This window comes from Schistosoma haematobium, chromosome 5 (assembly GCF_000699445.3).
Source record: "Schistosoma haematobium chromosome 5, whole genome shotgun sequence".
In the NCBI taxonomy this organism is placed as follows: Eukaryota; Metazoa; Platyhelminthes; class Trematoda; order Strigeidida; family Schistosomatidae; genus Schistosoma; species Schistosoma haematobium.
Genome location: NC_067200.1, coordinates 13,552,742 through 13,572,012, shown reverse-complemented (window position 1 = coordinate 13,572,012; position 19,271 = coordinate 13,552,742). Strand labels below are relative to the sequence as shown.

Sequence of the window (19,271 nt, the reverse complement as noted above, 5' to 3'; positions counted from 1 at the left end):
GAATACACTTTCCCATTCCAAGCTTAGACTTCTCCCTCTAGTTAGCGGGGCTGAGACGCATCAATAGCTAGCTTACTGGTCTTTGGTCACCGAGTCTTGTTCTCGTTCGCAGATTAAGTGAACTCATGATAGCTTTAAACCTAGCACTTATTCACAATGTCACAAGTGATAACCACTCTCTAAGATATGAATCAATCATGGAGAAAATGTTATTCACTTCAACTAATACAATTCAATCCCTAAAATAAAGGGATACTTTTCAAGAGAAGTGAGATGATAGGCTAGTTGGATTTAAACAGGTTGTCTATGAATTAAAGTAGTAGGTGAGAAATAATAAATTAAGCACACACTACTAAAGGGTGATAGTTATGTAATTGATCAGATTCTTGTCTGGTCCAGAAGGGTGTATATGAGAATATGACTTAATGTTTAGTGTATCAGTCGATTCACTTTTTTCAATTAGAGCTTCATAGTTATTTGTTATGCTTCCACTCATATAACACAATTGGTAATTGTATAAGAAGCATGTGTGTATCTAACTGAATCAGATGTTTTGCATTGCAACAATTACATATTTTGTTTTTTATTGAAAAAGGACAAGAACAATAGAAGAAATTTCCCTGATAAAAAGTATATTATTGTAATCAGGCGGCTTGTTTGAATATCTGGGTTACCTGTTTCTATCATTTAAATACTTCAACAAGTTATCTGTTTCCTTGTTTATTTTGACAAATCATTATGTCAATTGATTGCATAATCTATTCAGGTGAGTTTGTGAAAAATTCACATTTCACTATACAAGTTATAAAAGAGGGTAATCAGAGATATCATGTTAGCTAGCAATATGCATTGAAAGAATGAACATTATTCAAATGTTGGTTCTTGAATTACTAACATCTTAACTGGTGATCACTCAATATTTATCGTCAGGATGGATCAAGAAAGTAAGAAAAAGAAACCTGTTGAAATACTTTTTGCTGAAACTTCTATACTGTATCAAATATATAATATTAAATAAAGCCATTCATAATAATAATCTCAGCGAATGAATTTGAAGTCAATCCGGCGTTTCGCCTGGCAGTCTGGTTCAAACTTCTTCAAGGATATAAAAGATATTACCTGAGATTTTACAAATACATTCTTACTCTTTAATGTCTCACATCAACTCGGAGTCCAAACACTGTGATACTATTTGATCAAATTTAGACGAAAGTTCTTATTCTTTAAAGATAGTTTCATAATTTAAACAGATTGGAGATTGATATCCTTGTGAAGTAAAATATTAGAGGTTATAATGATAATTCATCAGTGTCAGAAGAGGTAATGTTCCAGCTGAGTATTTTTACATTTAGGGTACTTTCATTTCCAATGTTATTGAATAATACTTAGTCTTAATCATCAGTAAAACATTAATTTGATAATTAAATTCACGAGTCAATTGAAGCTAGACCACCATGGAAAACCTGGAAGCACTGGACGACCATTTCGTCCTAGTATTGGATTCCTCACCAATGCGCATCCAGGATCCCGCCCCGAGAGATTCAAACCCACCGTTAGATGCCAGCTCAGTGGTCTACAGGTGAAGCGTTCGCGGGGCGGGATAGTGGATGCGCATTGTTGAGGAGTCCTATACTACGATGAAACGGCCACCCAATGCTTTCAGGTTTTCCATGGTGATCTAGCTTTAACTGACTCATGAATTCAATTATTAAATTGCTACAATCTGCATAACACCCCTCTCTGAATAAAATATGAAGTTAATAATATTTTTCTTACTTTGCTTTAGCTTTATTGGCTTGATCTAATTGATCAGCTAATTCATTGACAGCATCACTTTGTTTTTTACGCATTGTAGCTATTGCTTGTTCATTTTGTAAACGTGTATCTTCTAAATCACGCTTTAATTTCATTAATTCTGCTTCACGTTTTTTAGTTAAATCACTTTGTGCTGCTGTAGCACCATCTTGTTCTTCTAAACGATCTACAACCTCTTCTAATTCACTCTCAAGCTTTTATTGTAATATTTTTGAAAAAAAAGGAAGAAAGAAGAAAAAAGTTTATGAGCTAAGTAAACAATAAATATTTAAGTAGAGGTGGATAATAGCTACCAATGGAATCCATAACGCGCGTTTCGTTCTATTTAAGACTCATCAAGTGAATGTACCTACATCTCACATTTGTCATTTATTCTGGGAATCAAACACAGCAATATTCACTTCAGCTACCGTCACGTTATCTATCCAACTAACTACTGAGTCCCGATAGCCACTGACTTGGGCAACCGAGTGAAGTCTAATTCATTTATATTGGTTGTTTTTGTGTTTAAAACTGTAATTGATCAGTCTCTTTTCGACATATATGCATCCTGTACGGATTACTTCGATGTTATCATTGTTAGTCAACATCCATCATTGCTTATAATGCTTATGACTTAAAGTAGCATCAAGACAATCACTAGGGACTTGGTTCGAGACCTAATGTGAATATCAACAGTACAGTTCAGGTACATTCATCTAATTAGTCACAAATAGGAAAAAATACATCTCCTTTCTTTCATTATCATCTATTCTAAATAAATTATATAATTAATAAAGCAATCTTAATTTTAATTTCACTATTACGCAGTTGGTTAAGTTCCGTAAGAAGTATTATGAATTCATTCATTTGTATTCTTCTCTTAGTTTTACTAACATATATGTATCTTGTTTAAGTTTTACTTTCATATAGTACTAATCTTATGGTGATTGGTGTACTGTTTTCGTATTCCGGAAACCTAACGACAAGAATAAGTAACTTGTATTTCAAAATTTAAGGACCATTTTCCACCAAAATCTTTAGAACCATTTATAACCAGGTACGTAAGTAAACAAACCCCTTATTGTTTATTTAAGATTTCTCTGAAATAGTACACATTAATGATCTTATACAGTAATAAAACTGCTAACATAATAAATTTAGATAATTGAACCACAACTCTGGATCATAAATTCACTTGATGTTGTTTGCTTGTATCTTCTGCTAGGTTCGAGTCCAGGCGTGAACAACAACTCTGAAATGCATGTCCATCCAGCTGATGAGTCGTAAATCGGACGAAACGCGAGCCCTGGTTTACACCGCTATCCACTATCCATCTTTGCTTATAAATTCAGTGGATCACAATTTATATTTCAGTATATGTTTTTGACGTGACTCAAGCGATTCTAAATGAATTTGTAAATATTCACTGTTGATAATATCTGAACAAATGTGGATCAATTTTCTGTATTGTATTTCAGTTATTCTTCAACTCATACCGATTTGTAATGAAATCTATCTCCTAATTATACTAATCTTTGACAATCTCCCGCCCTCGATAACTTATGTTTGTGTATTATCTCTCCATTTATTTATTTGATAAAAAATCGATAGCTGACATTCATCTGATCAATATAGTGAAAATTCCCATTTTGCCATTTGGTAAGTAAAGAAGGAACGAATTGAGCATCTGATCAACCGAATTAAACAAAACATAATTCATCTTCTCCATAGTTAACATTCTTTTATTTTGAATATAAGTTTGTAACTTAAACTGCAAAATTTTACTTACCTGTTGTCGACTTTTCTCAGCTTTTGAACGAGCTGCACGTTCCGCTTCTAAATCTTCTTCTAATTCTTGTATACGTGTTTGAAGTTCTTTAATTTTTCTTTGTAATTGTGCGACTAAACCTTGTTCATCTTCAAATTTCCCACTTAAACCACTAATTTCAGCTTCTTTACGTCGTAATTGCTCTTCTAAATCACGTTTTACACGTTCCAAATCATCAACAGTTTCTTGTGTAGCTTTTAAATCACCTTCTAATTTACGTTTGGATTTTTCGACATCACCACGAATCTTTTGTTCACGAGCTAGATTTTCTTCCATCTATATGAATAAAAGGTAGTGTAAAGTAATAATAATAATAATGTGATAAGTAAACAAAACAGTACTACAAGTGATTATCAAAGGAAGTACGCTTGAAACAAATAAAGTGACGAAATCGTGAAGAGATAACGGAGAGAAAAGATATTTAATTGGAAGACGACTAAGTAGTTTCTAATAAACCAGTTAATAAAAATATGTACCCAAGAATATTTCTCTCAGTTAAGCAAGTTCCTCTCATTTTCATGAAGGGTTTAAAAATAGAACTATTACGGGATCCTTATTGACTTCTATTCTGAACCATATCTGATAACGTCTCAAGCCATTGAATTGCATCATCTATCAGAACTCAACTGAAGAGTAATGGTGTCAGTCTTATACAGATTTCTTCAATACCGGGGACCATGTCATAAAATGATCATCTTCCCAATCAGTCCGAGCGTCGATAAATAATGCACGATATGGAAGTCGATGACATGACATTTGTATCATATGTTAAAGCCACAAAAAACTGTGCTTCAAGATAGAGACATTAAATAAGTTACTGTGGATATGTTAAAACACGCAAACCAAACCTCAGCATTACTAACACGCTATTACCCCTGAACGTTAGCAATCCTCCAAAGGCAACAATGATCGAACATAGGTATCATTACCAAGATTTGATTTAATAATTTCGAATAAACTGAGCATTGGGTTGATTTTTACAAATAACTAATATATTTGTAACATCTCACTGAGTAGATAAATTAGATTTTCTGACGTTTCGTGACTTGGCGTAAGCCACTTCTTCAGATAATAAATAACCAAATTAAAATTAATCCAAGTTATTGTTCCTTTGTACTATTTAAACTTGGATTAATTTTGGTTTGGTCATTTATTCTCTGAAGAAGTGACTTGCACTAAGTCACGAAACGTCCGAAAACCTAATCTGAAGGGAAACACAAAAGAGGAAGGTCAAAATGCACAATGTGTTGGGATGAATAGCAACTGGAAAGGATTGTCTAAGACAGAATTGGATGGAAAATGCTAGTGAGCAGCTTATGCTCCTCCACGAGTTGTGACAGATATAAGTAAGTAAGTAACTAATAAAAAAAGGAATGAAAGATTCATTTGGTATTGTTTGACTTGTATGTTCCCATTGAGTTTTTTAAGACTGCAACTGATCAGTCTCTTATTGGTATATGTGCATACTGTGCGTATTCCTCGATATTGCCTTAATTCACAAGCTTTTTGTAAGCAATGATGAATAATGGCTAGCAGTGGAATCCAGGACACGCGTTTCGCCCTATTTGAGACTTGTCAGTTGGATGTACCTGCATCTCAGAGAGTTGATGTTCACTCTGGGACTCGAACCCAGTGCCATCGCACAAGCAAGTTGCTATCAGGACTCAGTAGTTGAGTGGATAACGCGATGGCGTTTGAAGCGAACGGTATTGGGTTCGAGTCCCGAGGTGCACATCAACTCTGAGTTACTGTTGAATCCAACTGACGAGTCGAAAATAGGACGGAACGCGCGTCAAACTTGATTCCACTGCTAGCTACTATCCATCATTACTTACAAAAGCGAATGAAAGATATTAAAAAAGATATATTTCATCCATAGACTTACTTCATCTAATGTTGATTCTAATTTCGCTTTTAATTTATTTAAATGATTCACTTTATCTTCTTCAGCTTGTAATGCTTCTTGTGTACGTTTATTTTGTTCTTCTAAATTCTTTTTATCTTTATTTAATTTTCCAATAGTTTCATCTTGTTGTGCCATTTCAGCTTGTAATGTACGTATTTGATTATCTTTTGTTTGTTTTTCTTGTTCAGCTTTTTGTAATGATGATTCTAAATCTTCTACATCTTTTTTTAATTCTTCAATTTCACTAGACATTTTCTTTTTAACTTCATTTAAATTTGCTGCTTGATCTTCTTCATCAGCTAAACGTTCTTCTAATTCTTTAATACGTTGTTCCATATCACCACGTTGTAATACAAGTTTTGAAATTTTCTCTTCAGCATCCGCTAAACTATCTTGTTCAGTTTGTAATTGTAAAAATAAATCATTTTTTTGTTGTAATACTGTGACATTTTGTTCTTCTAATTCTTTTTTTAATTTTTCTAATTTTTCAAATTCTTCTTTTAATTTAGCTAATTCTTCGGCGGCTTTTTTCATTTCTTCTTCTTGACGTGCTATATTTAACATAGGTTTCACTTTGGTATATAATCTCCACCATGGCCAATTACGTAATACTAAATATTTACGTATATTACGTTGCATTAATGTTAGGGCAACACTAGAATATTAAAATAATAGAAAATGAAAAGAAATGAAAAGATTTTGATAGATTGAATTGCAAGATTTCAAATGAAGTAAGGTCTATGGTAGATCCCCCAAATGCCCTGGTATGGCCGAGAGCGGGGTGGGTTCGCCCTCCCTCTCGAAATGCTTTTACACGGCCACGCGTATACAGCCTCTGCCAGGGAAGTCCTACTCACTGCCTTCTCGTGGCACCGATGTTGTTTACGAAAATGAGAGGACGAAAAGCGAATATCCGGCGCTTTAACCGGATTCAAAACCAATGGTGCATATGGGCTCCAGTATCCTGAGGGAACAAATGGCGTATGAACCAGTCATTGGTCACCGGCTACCATGGGACTGCATCTCATTATGATGCTCTACTGCCTTGTGGATCAGACCTTTAGGTCAAAGGCTCGGGGTGTGGCCCCCTAAGAAAACCACCTGGTTCGGTTTGGGCACCCAGTCAGTATCACAGTCCTCACACATATCGAATGAGATTTGTGTGGCGCATATGTATTTGGTGCCTCATTGTACCAATGTTTATGTGTTTAAATAAAAATAATAAATGGCAGATCCCAGCGGAGGAAGAAATCAGGAAGAAGCGCTGGAAGTGGATAGGATACACATTGAGGAAAGCATTCAACTGCGTCACGAGACAAGCCCTCACATGGAATCCTCAAGGCCAAAGGAAAAGAAGAGGAAGACCAAACAACACACTACGCCGGGAAATGGAGATAGACATGAGAAAAATGAACAAGAATTGGATGGAACTAGAAAAGAAGGCCCAGGACAGTATGGGTTGGAGGATGTTGGTCGGCGGCCTATGCTCCATTATGAGTAACAAGGCGTAAGTAAGTAAACAAGGTCTATAGGTCAAATCATATTATTGAGTGTATCGGGATATGACAATAATAAAGTGTTTATCCCTTTATACAACTAATACTTGTAGAGAGACCACCACCTAATCCCAGGAGAATAAGAAAATTAAAAATGGTCTAGTCTAAGATACAACATCCCATCTTTGGTCATGAATTTTCACTACAAGTGGTAAAGTTTTAAATTACAAAGGGAACACACAAAACTCAGTGTGTAACCATTTTCAAACAGTTGCGATCAAGTTTTCAAGTTATCAAGACCATTTATTTCTCAGGTTATTTTACAGGTAACCGATGAATAAGTACTTTCCTTATGTCATTTCCAACCGTCGAGAAGAAACAACCTTTATAACTGTCATTAAATTCAAGATGAATATATGGAAATGGTTGTCGGACATTTTATGCAGCCTAACTTGTCATTATCGAAAAGACAAGGTCTATATTTCACCAAAAGCCCAAACAGCACGAAAACGATTGTGTCACATCCCATTGCGTCTATCGATTTACATGTATGTGTGGAAACACATACAGAGGGAGGAACAATCGTGACCTACAATTAACGGTGGGTGAACACATACCAAAATGATTTCAGAAACAAATGGATCCTAATGGTCAAGTAAGATCACAGGATAGACAGACATCATCCTCCATTGCGAAACATTTGATTGAGACGGGTCAAAAGGTTGACATCAAATCAGCATTTGTAGTGTGGTACAAAAGCCTTCAAGGATGTATACTAAAGTTTACTGAAGCCTTGGCTATACGGAAATCAAAACCCCCTTTATGTCTTCAAAAACGATTTGTTTTTACACTTGAATAGACTTATTTTGTTTTTTATACCATTTCAGATACCATTTCATCTTGATTATTATCTTTTCATATTATGTAATATTGATATTGATTTGACATAAGCAACACTTACCGTTGATCTTGTAATTTTTTATATTGTTTTCTCATTAAATAACCACGAATTTCTGCTTGGAATAAACTAATTATACCATTTAATTTATCATCACGTAAATCTTCTAAATGAGCTAATGTACCAGCTTTGAAAAATACTTTAGTATTACCGCATTGATATAAATTTTTATCTAATTGTGTTGCTTCTAATAATTTCTCTGTAACTTGACGACCATCAACAAATCCATCAGGTATAACATTTGGTGCCAAAATTGAGTAACTTTATATGAGGAAGAAAATAGAATAGAATATGAGAAAGGAAATAACTTGATGAGTTTTATTATATATAATCTAATATGATTTAAGCTATTGTAGTAGTATACTAAAAAGATTTTCTGTCGACTACCTTCAAATATATGAGATATCAAGTCGTTCAGACTAACACCCACATTGTAACTTGATTGACAGAGTTCATTTATCACTAAAAAGAACTAAATGTATATGAGATTAGTCACTATTTAGTGATCAATCCATTGTCAGTCAGTCATTGACAAGGTAAGATCAGGCACATACATGCATCGGTCCAAGTTGCCACACCTCATTAGCACAACAAGACGAACACTGGATTCATAGAAGTAGTATATACATCTCACTCCTATAGGCTAATCATGTCTAGTGGAAATGTCTCAAACTGTAAAGTTAGATAAAACGGGTTCGAGTCCTAAATATGATGTCATCTCTCTAATGACTATTGATATGTTTTTTGGAAGATAAGATATTCTACCAATTATCTTCAACTAACTGTTATCTTAAATGAATCCTACAAATAATTTGTTATATTTATATATAATAAACTAATTCGAAAATTTCCATCATTAATTCACAAAGACTGGAAAGCTGATGAATAAAAACCAGCTATTTAGATCTCAAAAGTTACCAACCATTAAGAAACTTACAAAAGATCAAACTTCACATTTAAGGAGATAAACATGAAGCTCTGATATGAAAAAGCCGGAATCTAATAGTTTCACACTTTAAGTACTTTGCAACATCAGTGAGTAACTCCTACATTCCTCCTGATATATGATTGAATACATTTATGAACTTAAATTGTATCCAACTCGTTGTTTCTTTTTATTCAGAAAATTCGAAACTATTTTCAGTTTTGTTTATATGTAAACATAATGAGATTTTGTAGTATTCAGTAAGTCATCTAAAACTATACATTATGGACAAACCAATTAGGTATAATATAACAGGTCTCACTCATCCATTTGGTTAAACAGAGTTTTGGCATTATAGCTGATGTCAGTTCATGATGAAAACCCGAAATCTAATTTTTAACCTTCATCATCAACTGTAAATCATAATTTTCATTTCTCAACCTGGTTTATAACACTCATTTGATCCTAGTTATTAGGTGAACACTCTCGAGGTCACTTTAGCGTCGCTCAAAGGTCGTTCATAAATTACAGTCTCACGGAATTTTTTTAATACTAAAATGTTTATAGTGTGTGGCTAGTGAAAACAGGCTTGTAATTATATAGAATGGAATATTATCTACTCTAAATACTCTAGTTTTCTAAATTAATTTATGAATTGTGCGTCTTGATATAATGGGATCTCATTCTTTATACAGTGTACTGATCGAGTATCCAGCAGTCGTCAGCAGTGGCATTATAGCAGTAACAAGTGACAAACGGAAAATATTTTCATTTTACCAATTATATCACTTCATTGCATGATCTATTCTGAATATCTGTTCATCTTAAATAAATCATTTTAATTTATATTCAATTGATGGAAATAGGTCCTGGGTTCGAATCCCGTGAGGCGGGGTCGTGGATGTGCACTGCTGAGGAGTCCCACAATACGATGAAACGGTCGTCCAGTGCTTCCAGGTTTTCCATGGTAGTATAGCTTCAATTGGTTCATGATCTCAACTGTTGAAATTACTACAATCTCCACAAAACCCCTTCTGATACTAATCAACATATGCTCACTAGTGACTGGCTTCAAGAGGTACATCCTGGAGTTCTAGTGAGAACCGGGTTAGTTGTGAGGTAGTAATTCACTGATGACAATGGTGGATGTGCTGCTCAATTTCGTGGGTAAGTTGAATTTAGACATTAACACCACTGGATGCCGGCAGGCTCAGTGGTCTAGTTGGTTAAGCGCCTGGCGCGTGAATGACAGGTCTTGATTTTGAATCCCGTGAGGCGGGTTCGTGGATGCGCACTGTTGAAGAGTCTCACAGTAGGACGAAACTGCCGTCCAGTGCTTCCAGGTTTTCCATGGTGGTCTAGCTTCAATTGACTCATGATCTCAACTGTTGAAAGTTTTATGGAAATTTATTCCTCATGAATTAATCACAGTTAGGATATCGTTGGAAGTAAGACAGTGCTGGATAGTTATTTTCTCTTAGTATGAAATGAATCAGATCATTTAAGAATTCATCACCACAATAAAAGTTAAATATAGAACCTTCAAATGTCACGATGAATACTTATCCATTATTAAAACTATTAGGTCAATGTTCATTGACATACAGTTAAACTTAAATCAATTTATAATATAACAATGCAATTATTGAATTACCGTTGTTTGAATTCAGAATAAATCATACGATTTGGAAAACCTTTACGACAAATACGAATTCCTTCAAGTACACCATTACAATGTAACTGATGCAAAACCAAATGAGCATCAATTACACCTTAAATAATGTAATAAAATCAATGAAAATTATAGATTTTAGTTTATTAGATTATGTTTTACTAGATTTAAATATATAATGAATTATGAGTATAGAATTGTGGAAATTGTTGAATAGTAATTGAGATTATGAACTGATCAGTGCTAGACTAGCATTGAAAAACCTGGAAGCCATAGACGACTATTTCATTCTAGTATATTTGATTTTTGAGAAGTACTCATTAAGGATCTTGTATACGAGATTCAAACTCATCAAACTGCTGAGTCTTATACTAAAACGAAACGACCGTCCGGTACTTCCAGGTTTTCAATGGTTGTGTAACATTGATTGGTTCATGATTTCAATATGGTGAATTATACGAAATAATTATATGACTAGATGTTATTCCAGACATAATAATTTGTGGTGTAATACAAAATTGTTGCTTAATAACTAAACTTATGGAATTACAATAGTCTACTTCGTAATTAGTTTGATTATTTCATAGGGACTTTTATAAACTCCGTAGATAGAAAGTCACTGTAAAGATAATCATTTAACCAAGTTTGATTTTTTAAGGCGAAATCGCACAGTGGCATAGTAAAATATGAAAGTCGTACATTAAATACATAGTTTGAACAAGTTCTTTGAGTTGTCCTTCACATATTCTATTATTCCTCTAATTATGCTCTTATTTTGATTGCCCTCTGACTTTTGCTGTACTCTTTATTTCAATCTTCTACTGCAAAGCATTTCACTTCCTATTAGTGCTACATACTACTTATATCTGTCAGCATACGTAGCATACACTACAAGACAATTGTAATAGGATTTTTAATGAGCATAACTAAAACTATCAAATTATCCCACTAATAAGTGCATTTCAGGCATTACGTATATATTGTGATATGTCACCTAGATCATATATAAGAATATACCATTGAGTGGTCGAACACATAAGACTGCATACTTGGTGTGGTATACACAATTATTTAAATGACTAGAAATGGATTAATTTACAGACTTTGTCTCCAACGTTAAGTAAATTGAAGTATTCAGCGGGAAACATTGGACCGAGGATTCGTGGTGGGCGGCACTTGTTATCATAGTATAACCGAAATCTCGAGAAGACTGCTGCTCCATCAAGCTTTACACTTTGAGACATTGTGACTTGGTTGATAGAATCTGGTCAACACTAGGACACTGGGTAAATATCATACTGGTCACTAATCAGTGATCAATCAGTGTAAATATCTCACTCCGACAAGTCAGTTGTGGCCAGATTGGCTTAGTAGTAACATTGTAGACTGTAGGACTAGATGACAACGGTTTGAATCTTACACTATTAAATTACTAAAATCTCCACAAAACCCACTTCTGATAATAATAACCATCAGGTGCTCACTAGTTACTGGCTTCAAGAGGTATTTCCTGGAGCTCTAATAAGAATTCGTGATCAATGGAGTTCAACCAGGTCTGTTATGAGATAGTAACTCACTGCAGATAATAGTGGTTGAAGTAAGATATTAACACTGTTAGATGCCGGTTCAGTGGTTTAGTGGTTAAGCGTTCGCGCGCGAGATCGGCAAGTCCTGCGTTCGAACACCACGGGCAGAAATCATGAAGGCGCACCGCTAAGGAGTCCCATACTAGGATGAAACAACCGACCAGTTCTTCTAGGTTTTCCATGGTGGTCTAGCTTCAATTAACTCATGAATTCAACTATTAAAACGTTTTACAACATACGTTTATAAATTGTTATTTCATGATGAAATACACTTTCAGAATTAAAAATAAAACATTAAATACCTAAATGATAACTGTATTTAAAACAGAAGCTATACAACTCACCTGGTTGTTTAAATTCATTCGGTACAATACAACGAATAAATGAAGGACTGGTACTTTGTAAATTTTTCATTAGTTTATTCAGTGATTCCTAAATTTACACATAATTATTACAATGTTAAAATGAAGCGAAATAAAATATTGAACAAATAAACACAAGATAATTAATTTAAAGAGGGCAAAAAAAGAAAGAAAACCAAAAAAGAAAAGAATATACGCATTACTATAAGGAAATAACAGACTGCAAACCAAGTACAAATGATATCGTGCTTACTTTATACTATTTCTGAGTACAATTAACCAATACAAACACATGCATTAAGGAAAGATAAAGAAATACATGCTGATGAAATTTTTTTGTTCAATCAATGTAGTGCTAGACGATTATTAGTATTAATTATTTATATACTACTGAAATATGTTTGTGAGTAGTATAAATATGTCTAACAAAATTAAATTGGAATAGTTAAAGAAATATAAAAATTGTAGCTAGTTAATAAAAATAATTAACAAGGATAGAAAAATATAATGACTAAGAAATCCAAGTTCAGTAGCTCAAGTGTAGTGTGATAGTCGCAAGATGATAGAAAGGTTCCAGGTTTGATTAGGTTATGAATCAACATAGCTTAAAATTTTCGTAATTAAAACAATATAGCTGTTCAGTGTAATGATGATTTTGGTATACGTACATCCTGAACGGATGGCCTTGATGCTACCTTAAGTCATAAGCATTATAAGCAATGATGGATGTTGACTAACAATGATAACATCGAAGTAATCCGTACAGGATGCATATATGTCGAAAAGAGACTGATCAATTACAGTTTTAAACACAAAAACAACCAATATAAATGAATTAGACTTCACTCGGTTGCCCAAGTCAGTGGCTATCGGGACTCAGTAGTTAGTTGGATAGATAACGTGACGGTAGCTGAAGTGAATATTGCTGTGTTTGATTCCCAGAATAAATGACAAATGTGAGATGTAGGTACATTCATCTGACGAGTCCTAAGTAGTACGAAAAGTGCATTCTACATTTCATTTCTAGCCATTATCCATCTCAACTTAAATCATTGTTTTATTTTTACGATATTAAACAACTATGTTTAATTTTCATTCATAGGTAACTGTCTAACATCCAATATGGTTGAACTACGTTAGTCATTACCTCTTACTAGAACTTTAGGAATCGTCTGTTGAAAATTTGAACTATAAAACAACATAAACATAAATATTATAGAGGATTTTCAAGGGTTTTGAATTTTTCATAGTTTTAACAACGAATTGATTTTAACTAAAAAGTCGTTGAAAACCAGAAAGCACTAGATATCTTTTTCGTTCTAGTGTGAAACTTATTAGCATTGTGTATCCGCAACTTCATCCGGAGTTTGAACTCATAATTCTCAGATCTTACGAAAAACGTTTGATCTTCAGGTCATGAAGAAGACATCCAGTGATTGACACGTTTAACTTGTATAACCGTTTCTTTTTCGATTTTATTTGAAGATAACTGCCTAATACTCAACATATTAAAATATACTTCACAATAATCTATCAGAAAATCCAATTCTAGTTTACTTCATACTACTCATTTGAAAAAAGACACAGTATTAAGATGAATCTATAGAGTAAATTGTAAATATATTCACAAATTCTACTGTACTCAAATTATCTACCGAGCGAAAATATTGATTTTCCGCCAAAAGATGCACTACCACTACAACTACTAGTACTACAGGTATTGTTACTACCATAACAAGCTAACATATATATATATATATATATATACACGCATACAAACACATACAAATACTAATATTGTATTGTGTGTCCAATACATTATGAATGCAATGCATTTGTCATCTATTATTTCTCTACATATTTTCTATGAGGTAATACAATATAATTGATATGTGTTACGTGCGGGATTAAGATATATGGATTGCAAAAAAATTAGCGATTAGAAGATTAGTCTACAACAAATTGTTGAAAGGTACAATCAAGTCAACTACAATTATAGGCTAAATATTTTCACTAAAGAATTTACAATATCAACAGCAACAACAACAACAAACAAACAAACAAAAAAACATTAGTACTCTGTGAACAGCAGAAATTGTCTGCATAGCACCGCCTTTTTTACGTTTTCCACCTTCGTCTATTAGAAGATGTAGTATAGAATAAATTAAGCAAATTATATGCAAGACAAAATAAGCAAACAATCAATAACACATGGGTAAAAGTAATAATGATAATAATCGTCATAATATTCAAGTTTTACAGTTCCAGATTGATAAAGTAATGTAGTTTATTTAAACAATCAGAAGGGGTTTTCGTGGAGATTGTAGTAATTTCAACAGTTGAGATCATGAGTCAATTGAAGCTATACTACCATGGAAAATCTGGAAGCACTGAACGGCTGTTTCGTCCTATTGTGAGACTCCTCAGAAGTGCGCATCCACGACCCCGCTTAGTTGATGTTAGACATTAACAACGTTGGATGAGGGCTCAGTGGTCTAATGGTTAAGCGCCTGGCGCGAGACTGATAGGTCTTGTGTTCGAATGTTGAGAGGCGGGATCGTGGATGCGCACTGCTGAAGAGTCCCACAATAGGACGAAACGGCTATCCAGTTCTTCCAGGTTTTCCATGGTGGTCTAGCTTAAATTGACCCATGATCTCGACTGTTGGAATTATCTAAACAATATTAAATACCTTTCATATTGATTTCTTACGTAATTTCGTTGAAAATACATTTTATTTTCAATACTTGATACCGAACGGAAACAAGCAAATCATATGATTAATTGGAGTCGAAGATGTAAGTGAATGAAAACAATCGACTGGGTTTTTTTCAAAATAAGAAAGGAAAAGAAGATTCAAGATATAACATTATGTAATAATAAATTCACCCTGTGTTATCATTAATTTAATTTATGATTCACTGTGTGTTTACAATTAGCATGCTTAAGCATTTAAAGCCAAAATAAATTGTAAATAATAATAATGCAGTGAATTTATATCGTTTGAATAGACAGTGAGATTATAATTTATGGACGATCTTTGAGTGATTCTAAAGTCATCTAGAGAATATCTATTTACTTCATAGGGTTAAATAAAGGTTATAAACTAGTGTGAGGAATTAAAATAATGATTTACAATTCATGGTTAGGCTTAGGCATTAGATTTAAAGTTTTTATCACATATTGACATTAACTAAACTGACTAAAACACACAACTGATTAATCACTAGGTGGTGATTAAGCAGATCAAATCCTATCGACACAATGTAGAGTTACCTAGATTAGTCCTAAAGGGAGTCAGTCGCCGCCCAGATATCCCAGTGGTAACGTCTCTGACTATGAAGCTGGATGACATGGAGTCGAATCCATCAGAGATCATCAGTTCTTTCAATATTACAGGTACACCTTATTGACGAGTGCCAAATAGCACAAAACCCGAATCTACAGTTTCCTATTGATTACCACAAACCACCATCTTGATTAAAACACTATTTAATCAAATGGATAAATGAATCAAAGATTTATTACTCTAAATCTAATTGAATCGTCCATAAATTATAGTCTCATTGAATATACCATAGTCTTTGTATTCATTCTATTAAATCTTATTAAAGTTTTATTTACTACAAACAACATACATATATATGATATATATATATATATGGAAATAAAAATGAAGCAAATTGTATTATAGTTTCTTTTTTCTCTCTCGAAAATGCATACTATAGCAACATATGCAAGGATAATTCACCTAGATTTTTAATGATATCACTAATCGATATTATATTGATTTGTGTTTTTTTTTTTTGGTTTTTAAAGCATCAGCAAGCAGATAATAAATTAGTCAACAAAATGTCATAGCAACATAACAGCAGTCCAATAAGATGAGATAGATCAGCATACGAATTAAACTATTAGCTTATATATTTGGTTGTTGTTATTGTTGTTGTTGTTGTTGTTGTAATAATAATAATAATTACCCTGTGCATGTAGGTCACTGTCAAGAAAGAGCCACCTTTCGTCTTTTTACCAGGTTCACCTATATACATACATACATACATACATATGTATTTTTTACAAATATAAAATAAGAACTTTCCTCATTTTAAAAGATTAAATAAAATGAATTAAAATCAGTTGCTCAATAGATAATAACATTCTAAGTTTGAATCCTAATGTGAACATTATCATAGCCCATAACACAAATCATGTGATTTGTGTGATACATATGTAATTGGTGCCCCCTTTTTGTATCAATATTTATAGATGCTCAAATAAATAAAATAGGTGAACATCAACACGTAAATGTAGATAGTTCCAACTGATGAGGTTTAAATAGGACGAAATATATTGCCTAGATTTTACTGACAGTCCCATACCATTTTATTTTTGATTATTTTTTGATGAAAAAACTGTATGTTAGTCATCTAATTAGTTGTTCATAATTTGATATTTAAATACAGCTTCAATAATATTCACAGTACCATAACTTAATCCCTAATGAACATAAATAATTACGTAATAGCTTTATTCTATTTTTTAACTTTGTAATTGATTTCATACCTTAGTAAATGAAGAAAATTTCTGTGAATATCAGTTATTCAAGTGCTGTATGAACCTTCATCTACCAAAGTGTGACTTCTCGTGGCGGGGGTGTTGTTTACGAAATTGGGAGGACGAAAAGCGAATGTCCGGAGCTTTAACCGGATTTCAAACCAGTGGTGCATATGGGCCCCAGTATCCTGAGGGAACAAATGGCGTATGAACCAGTCGTTGGTCACCGGCTACCATGGGACTGCATCTCCTCACGATGCACTACTGCCTTGTGGGTCAGACCTTAAGGTCAAAGGCTCCGGGTATGGCCCCCTAAGAAAACCACCTGGTTCGGTCTAGGCATCCAGTCAGTATCACAGCCCTCACACACATCGAATGATTTATGTGGCGCATATGTATCTGGTTCCTCCTTGTACCAATATCTATGTGCTTAAATAAAAATAATAATAATAACAGGTAAAAGTGTTTAGGACATATGTTACTAATATCTAGCCATTATCAATTCTGACTAAACATGCTGGATAGTAAAGAAAGAATCAAGTTGGAAAATGTTATTAATGTCTAAATCAAGTGATGATATCTGTCCAAAATGCTAGTGACTATCAAATCATACTATTCCAATATCATCCCCCACCTGATCATATACATTCGAACTACACACGGTAATATTTAATTCTTATTTTAATATCACTAAAACTTTTAAGTTGAGTAATTACGAAATGAGAAATTTATTCTTGTTACTTTGATGGTACACAATCAATATATGAACTATGGTTAAAAACAAAAACAAATTTCATCCTAACGAAATAATACTCAATAGAAAACACCTTAGTAACCATAGAGTACTTTTCAAATTCAATTTTTTCCATTGAATCTTCCCGGTTCGATATATCAAACAATTATTGAGTTTTTTTTTCGGAAAATAGCGTTCATTATAATTGAGAACCATAATGTTATATAGAACATTTTAAAAATTTAAATCAATCAATCTCCTGGTACTATTGGAAGAAGATATCTATCTGAACATCATAGATCATATTTAGTAGTTAAGGCCTGATTTCTGACAAAAGGTTTTCTTCAATAATTAGACATTTATATCTCTTTTTAAAATACTACTTACAAGATACTAATTTTAGTAGCTATTACTATCAACTACTGTTATTCTAATAAGGTAATTGTTAACAAGTTTAAAAATATAAATAAACAAATCGAAAATGTAATACTAGTTACATAACTAGATTACAGATAACTTCATCTTATAATAAAAACTAAAGAAAAAAGTAATGATTCAATTGTAATTGCTACAAGAGATTGAACTGCATAATGGTGCACATGGGCTCCACTATCCTGAAGGAACAAATGGCATATGAACCAATCGTTGGTCACTGGCTACCATGGGACTGCATCTCTTTATGATGCTCTACTGCCTTGTGGGCCAGACCTTTAGGTCGGAGGCTCCGGGTATGGCCCCCTAATAAAACCACCTGCTGCGGTTTGGGCACTCAGGCAGTATCACAGCCTTCACATAAATCAAATGCGTTTTGTTTGGCGCATATGTATCTGATGCCCTCTTGTACCAATAACTATGTGTTCAAATAAACAAATAAAAATAAATAATCATTGAAAATTAGAAATTATGAAACTCGAGAGATCTTGATTTCAATCTTTAGTGGTATCATTAATGAGTTTCAACATTGAAATAGTTAATTTGTGTCGCCAGGTTATTTTTGTTTTGAAATAATTGTCTAAATTAGATCAGTTTTTGTGATGTAAACTATTAAACTTTTTCTATTAAACTCTTTATTCGTTCTAATGTCATTTTATCTATTCATCATTTAATTTATTATAGTAAATAAATACTTACCGACAACTGGAGTAAATAGATTGGATACTAAAGGATCTTTACTACCACCTAATAATGCAACTACACTGTCATTAAGTGGATCTTTATTCTTTTCTAACCATCCAGTTATTGTGTATGGAACCTAGAAAAATGATAGATTATAAGAAAAAAAAGAGTGAATACATTGCTTTTTGAAATTGAGTAGTTACATAAAGGTAGTATATAAAAAGCAGGGTTTATAAAAGTCTTCTTATCTTCTACAAAATCACTGCAAAGTAAAATTGTAAACAAACAAAAAAGTTCCAAACAAAATTGCTAGTAAACTATGAAAATAAAAAGATATC

The 19,271-nt window shown here is 33.2% G+C and overlaps 1 protein-coding gene across 2 annotated transcripts in view; it reads right to left on the bottom strand.

The window, feature by feature from the left end:
• Positions 1–19,271, bottom strand: part of MYH15 (Myosin heavy chain) — a gene marked incomplete at its 3' end in the record, with an annotated part of 76,185 nt that overhangs the window by 39,288 nt on the left and 17,626 nt on the right. The window contains exons 15-22 of one of the 2 annotated variants that reach the window (XM_051217536.1): positions 18,949–19,069; positions 16,511–16,569; positions 12,513–12,600; positions 10,565–10,682; positions 7,989–8,246; positions 5,511–6,186; positions 3,587–3,901; positions 1,777–2,009 (exon numbers count right to left, since the gene is read on the bottom strand). In XM_051217536.1, coding sequence (XP_051064949.1) covers positions 1,777–2,009; positions 3,587–3,901; positions 5,511–6,186; positions 7,989–8,246; positions 10,565–10,682; positions 12,513–12,600; positions 16,511–16,569; positions 18,949–19,069 — 1,868 coding nt within the window. Of the gene's footprint in view, positions 1–1,776; positions 2,010–3,586; positions 3,902–5,510; positions 6,187–7,988; positions 8,247–10,564; positions 10,683–12,512; positions 12,601–14,608; positions 14,668–16,510; positions 16,570–18,948; positions 19,070–19,271 lie in introns of those variants that run through there. The other variant, XM_051217537.1, reaches the window with a different exon arrangement.